This window comes from Nicotiana tomentosiformis, chromosome 6 (assembly GCF_000390325.3).
Source record: "Nicotiana tomentosiformis chromosome 6, ASM39032v3, whole genome shotgun sequence".
Classification (NCBI taxonomy): domain Eukaryota; kingdom Viridiplantae; phylum Streptophyta; class Magnoliopsida; order Solanales; family Solanaceae; genus Nicotiana; species Nicotiana tomentosiformis.
The window spans coordinates 15,906,516-15,913,002 of record NC_090817.1 but is presented as its reverse complement, the minus strand read 5'-3'; the positions used below and the strand labels follow the sequence as shown (position 1 = coordinate 15,913,002).

Below are 6,487 nucleotides of genomic sequence, written 5' to 3'. Positions count from 1 at the left end.
TTAACATATAAATCAAGCTAAGTTGCACAAACAACTTTTTTTTAGCTGTACAACCAGCTCGATATGTCGTGAATCCATCACACAAGGATGCTGCCGTGACCTCGAAATGCATTGTCGATTAACTCAAACTGACTAGATGAAAAGATCTCCATCAGTTTACGACTTAATGAATTCACACCTCATATAAAACAGTTCTATAAGCACTGATAACCAAGTATCTTCCTTAACCAGACATATTGCAAATCTAGCTGGGAAAGTTACAAGTCTTGACTCTTGAGTATCACCTGATCAGCTTTCTGAGGCTCATCGTCATACATCCAGCTTCACATCTAACCCAAACATCCAACTATTCCATCCAATGTAGATTTCCCGAATCACCCCTAGGATTAGAAATGGTATCACTTGGTAGAGCACCTTGGGGCCTAATGTTCAGTATTTTGGACTTACCCCAAGTCTTGAAGTGTTGCATCTGTTCTCCCCGAATCAGCCAAAATCTTTTCACACAACCCTTTAAACTTGGCAAGTTCATTGCTGCCATTGTTGTCTTTGGGTTGATGGAAGGACTGACCTTGATTGTAGTAGGGTGGATGTTGGGTTGTTTGTTGATACATAGGAGGCCTTAGTGCATTAGATGCTTGTGAAGTACCGGCTCCCCAATTACCTCATTGATTGTTTAGCCATTGTTGGGGTGGTCGCCACTGAGATTGGGATGGACGACCACCTTGATAATTACCCCTTTGATTCATGCCACCTTTGTAGTTTCCAGCATAATTCGCTTCCTCCTCTGGAGAATGATGGCAATGCTCTTGGGTTGTCACTCCTTGCCCTGCACAATGAGCACACACATTGGGTGAAGAATTAATAAACTGTCCCTTTGTGGCATCAACCACATGGACCTTCTTGACCCCCATCTCGGCAAGTTGTTTGGAAATAAGCCCCACTTTAGTCACAAGTTGCGCCATGGCATCAACCATTTGGCTTGCCGTACTTGCTGTGCTAGGAGTGTCCTCGCTCTCCCACGTATGATGCATGAGCATTATCCGAAATCCTATCTAATATGACTCTCGCATCTTGAACCGAGAGATTCACGATAGCTCCATTTGCCGCATTATCCGCCACGGACCTTGTAACTTTATCCAAAGCCAAGTAGAAGGTTTCCAAAAGTAATTGATTGGGACACCCATGATTAGGGCATTTCTTTATGCAAAGCTTGTACCTGTCCCATGCTTCATGCAATGATTCATGCGGTTTCTGCTTGAATTGAAGAATACCCATTCTCAATTCAGCTGTCCTAGCGGGAGGAAAGTACTTTGCAAGGAATACCTTTGTTAACTCTCCCCAAGTATAGATAGACATGGCTGGAAGATTATCCAACCAATCTGAAGCCTCCCCTTGAAGTGAGAAAGGGAATAAATGTAACCGAAGAGCATCCTCAGAAACGTCATACTGATGTTGAAGCGCGCATACTGCGAGAAAATTCCGCAAATGACTATACGGATCCTCATGGTGAAGCCCACCAAATAGACCCTCGTCCTTCAAAATTTCTAACAAAACTGGATTCAAGCTAAAATTGGCAGCCCCAATGCGTGGTGGTACAATAGCACTCATGTAACCATCCATTTGGGATTGTCCTTGTTGATTAAGTTGCTCATTCTGTTCATGCCTACCTTGAAACATGAGTGGGTTGGGATTTGGAGGTAGTGCACCCAAGATTGGTACCTTGAAAAGAAGCACAAGAAAACAAAGTTAACAAGCAAGTAGCAGCACTCGGATCCAGGGAAGTCAACTAAAAGACAATAGCAATTATTTGGGCGTTATCAGCACCCAAATAAGAAGAGATCAAACACCAGCTTAATTTGGTCATTTGATAGTGGATTTTATCATTAATATGACAAAGTATAGATCAACATGACTTAACACGGAAATCAGTTATCAAATAAAACATGGAACTCTTGTGCAAGCTCATTGTTCTCCGTCCTCAGGGATGAAGAATAACCTTTTTGAGAAAAGGAAAGTCGAATCGACGTTAGGCAACACTAAGTCTTTTAGGATGAAGCATATGCTACAATAGATATCACTTTGACTAAACATACACACCATCATTCAATCAAGCCCAACACCCCCCCCCCTCCCTCCGAAATAGCAAAAGGCCACTGACTCGAGATACAATATCCCTAAATAGTCATAAAGACAGTCATATCAACGGCTAACAAGACTATGCAACAGGCCTTTTACCTTTAGCTCACGAGATGGTGAAACATGAACTGTATTCAGAGGTTGTTCCGCATCGTGTTCTGATGAACAGTCCGAACACAAGAAATAGTCTAATTTCTTGGCTTCTTCAATCGTCATTCCCATACAAGAGGGATGGAACCTGCAATAAATTGTACGTAAAATAAATAAAGATCCTCTTAGTCATTGTCATAGTGATTGAACAATCATCACACAGACGGTTAGTTTTGTTGCATGAGTCAATATAATTTGGCGAGTTGGAAAATTAGATGTGAAATCTCAAGGATTGGGTATTCTAAATTAGTTATAAATTAACCTAAATAAGGTAATTAATACGAGGTCGATGTGATGTGATTATTGATTGAAAGAAGTCATACGGATTGCTCAAAGTGGCGGGTTTGATATTCTGACACGAGTACTATGAGCAGTAATCTTACCACAATTTGTATTTTCATAACCTGCATGGTTTATACGTTATTTTGAAAATAAAATATGTTGCCGAATGTTTGAAATTGCATGTGGGACAAGTCATTTACTTGATATGGTACTGAACAATTTACTGGAGATGTTTACCGTTATTTAAAATATTTTCACTGTTACTAGACATGTTTTATTGTTACTTGGGATATGGTTACCATTACCGAAATGGATTTACATGATTTGAAAAGAATTGATATACCCTTTAATATTTTGAAAATGCTTTCTTATGAATATTTACTGGTTACAAGAAAAAGTATAAATGAGAGGAGACTTTGAAGGATCTCGTAGATAAGAGCGGGTTCGTTAGATCTGGTGCACCTTATATTTACAGATTACCTATTACAGTTATAGCCCTCATCAGTGGGAAGGTAGAACTAGCATACAATTACAATTTTTCCTTGAGTAGGGGCCTACAATTATATTTAACTCATTTTATGAAGGGGTCCACACAGTGATACATATTACATGATTTTTTCTTGGAAACCTCCCAAACATAAGATTTGATATGACAATGTTTACAGAGTTTATTACTAAATTGTTAATTGAATCCTACTTACATGGAAACAGACATGACTGATTGTTGTTACCGTTTTTAAAAAGGATATTTATTTCATGATATTTTCTGATTACTATACAAGCATGTTTTCTGGCTTATCCCCAATAAAATTAGTTGTAGTTAAGTGTTATTACTCACTGAACTAGCGACTCACTCCCCGTTATTTTTATTTATACAAAGGAAGCAGTTGACACGAGCGTGAATTTTGTTAATTAGAGTACACGATTTGATAGTTCTTGGTGAGCCCCGCACTTGTTCGCGCCAACAAAGATTTTATTAATTTGCTATCGTATTTTATTATGAACTCTTAGAGTCGCTCTATAGTCATTTTTATTAGTGTCATGAGTATTCTTCGTTATTATAGACTTATGATGAGTATTGCACTTTCTTATCGAATTTGGAGAGAAATTAGGATTTCTGGTTGTTAGTAGGTTGATTATTAATGGTGGAGACTTGTTTTGGTTAATTGATAAGTTGTTGGTTGGTTGGTTTGATAATAGGATGGTTGGTTGTTGATTTTGAGATAGAAAATTATTTTTGGATAGTCTTAAAACAGGGGAATTCTGTCCGATTTTCTATAAAATAGCGATGAGGCTTACTTGGGGGCACTTGCTCCTGAGTGCCGGTCATGATCCAAATTGGGTCTTGACAAAGTTATCATCAGAGCCCTAGGTTATTCTTGTGACTAATGGAGCACTCGTTAGTAGTAGAATCTCAATTATGGTTATGCTGCCAGCCATTCCCATAATCGTGATTTTGCGAGGGCGTGATAGGATGTGTCTGGTCTTTCTTTCTTGTTCCTCTGTACGTGTGTGATGACTAGGGTCAAGTAGATGAATTAACATCGTTTAACTTGTTACCATATGGCTCGAGCTCGATCATTTGATGTCAGTAATGGCTAAAGGTTCAGGGACATAAAATGCTGCCTTTAATAGTCATCTCTTCTAGCTTCGGGGAAGAATCAAAGCCTGCAGATAGGTCCAAGGAAGGTCTGTGCCACCACAATAGTGTCATACTGCCACAATACATGTAATAGAATCTACTCCTGAAGTAAATACTAGTCCACTAATAAATCTGGGAGATTATTATCATTGAGGTACTTACTTACCTCTATGCATAGAAAAATATTTGAGAGATTGATATATATATATATATATATATATATATATATAATGGATAGAAACGAGAAGAATAAGTAAAATAGGGCTCTAGAGGCCTCGTGCACCTAGAAAATTGTTTAGATCAGAGGAGCATCCTTAATACAGTTCCAATAAAAAACAAACTAAATTCCTAAGTTCCGTTTTTGTTAGTTTGGAGGACTCATATGTTCTTCATAAAATACTTAAGACGTGATGAACTCTAGGATGTTCCAGCGGACGGTCCGTGAAGCTAGAACCTTACAAATTAGGGAACATGGCTAGTAATTAGATGGCATAATACCGATGGGTGAATGTAACTGACTTGGGAACTAGTTCACTAAACTATTTATGAGTCGCTTCCTTCCACCCTGTCGAAAGCGTGAATTTGCTAGGTAGTCTGAAAAAAAATTGATTTAGACTATGGATGTACCGACATATAGCACCTAACTTTCTCAACTGTATAGATAAGCAGTTTAGAGGCTTGCCGAAAGATTGGTTAACCGTTTAAACAAAGTAGTAACTACACATACAAAATCTTTGATCTATTTTGTGGCAGTTGCACTTACCAGAAAGATTGAGAACCTGGACATGATAGGCGTGCAACCAAGAATTCACGTAAGAGGACCAAGATTATGAAATCTTTCAATGTGGATTTTAATATGGGTCGAAGGTTTTAAAAGAAATCAAAAATATTTTGAAATATTGAGCGAACCTTTTCGGGTTACTACTTTTGTAAAAAATATACAGTAGTTAAACATATGTATAAAAGCTTGTTACATTTGAGTTCATAGAAGGAATATCCTAGCTACAAATTGTACTTGATATGGTATGCTTTGATGCGTCGATTGGTGTGGATTATCTATCTTATCGTCACGCTAACTTTGATTTTCATGTAAAGGTGGATTGATTGAGATACTCAAAGAAATTAGTTTTGTACTAAAAAAGATCATTTACTAGTAAAGGTCTAAGTTGTATCATTTATCAACGTTTAATAATTATTGAACCAAGGTGGTAGGGGTCTCATAACTATGGTCAATACAAGTGTCACGACCCAAAATCTAACCATGGTCGTGATGGCGCCTATTGTGTTACAAGGCAAGCCTATTTCCCAAAATATTACTACTAAATCGATTATAAGAATTTAATAAAATATTTCCAACATTTGAATTTTTCATAAACTAAATCAACTCTAAATATAATTATAGAAAATACGGAAACGAGCCCCAAACATCGGGGTGTCACTAAGTCATGAGCGTTTAAATCTATGAACTAAGAAATAAAACTGTCTAACTATCAATACAGTCCAAAAGAAGAAATGATAAAAGGAGTAATAAGGTCCTGCGGACGCTAGCAGCTACCTTGCAGTCTCCAACGATAGCCGGCCTGAACTTAACGATCGTCGTGCTCTAACTCACCTGGATATGCACATAAAGTGCAGGGTGTAGTATGAGTACAACCGACTCTATAGTAACAGAAATAACTAAGTAATTGAGTAGTAGTGACGAGCTAAGAAAAATAGTCCAATTATTTATTTTCACAATTTACAATAAACATGAATAAACAGGTAAATTCCATAAAACCAACAAATGCCACAAAGAAATTAACAGGTAAATGCAGCAACATTAAAAGTAAATGCAACCTCACAGCAATGTCACTCCATCACTCAGCACTCGCACTCAGCACTCAATACACTCAACAATCAATAGGTACATGCGCTCACTGGGGGGGTGTACAGACTCCGGAGGGGCTCCCGAAGCCCAAGCGCTAAGCACAGATAACTCATGTGTTGTACGGACAACTCACGTGCCATAATATCAATCCCTGGATCCGCACGGTCACCTCACGGGCTACGCAAACAACTCACGCACTATGGTATCAATACCTGGATCCGCACAGATAACTCACGTACTACACGGATAACTCACGTGCCTCAATCAAATACCTCACAACAGGCCCTCGGCCTCACTCAGTCATGTACCTCTCTAACCTCACCATCATCAATAATTAAGGGAAACACAGCCCACGTCAAGTATCATAGCATATCAGCAAAATAATAGGGACTGAGGTAAACATGTACAAT

At 38.4% G+C, this 6,487-nt stretch overlaps 1 protein-coding gene across 1 annotated transcript; it reads right to left on the bottom strand.

Moving 5' to 3' along the window:
- Nucleotides 1-2,449, bottom strand: LOC104100531 (uncharacterized). The gene is made up of 2 exons (XM_009607785.4): nucleotides 2,236-2,449; nucleotides 1-1,719 (listed from the first exon to the last, which is right to left on the bottom strand). Exons 1-2 carry the CDS (start codon nucleotides 2,356-2,358, stop codon nucleotides 997-999), a joined length of 846 nt encoding a protein of 281 aa, XP_009606080.1. The 5' UTR covers nucleotides 2,359-2,449; the 3' UTR covers nucleotides 1-996.
- Between the last annotated feature and the right edge of the window lie 4,038 nt (nucleotides 2,450-6,487).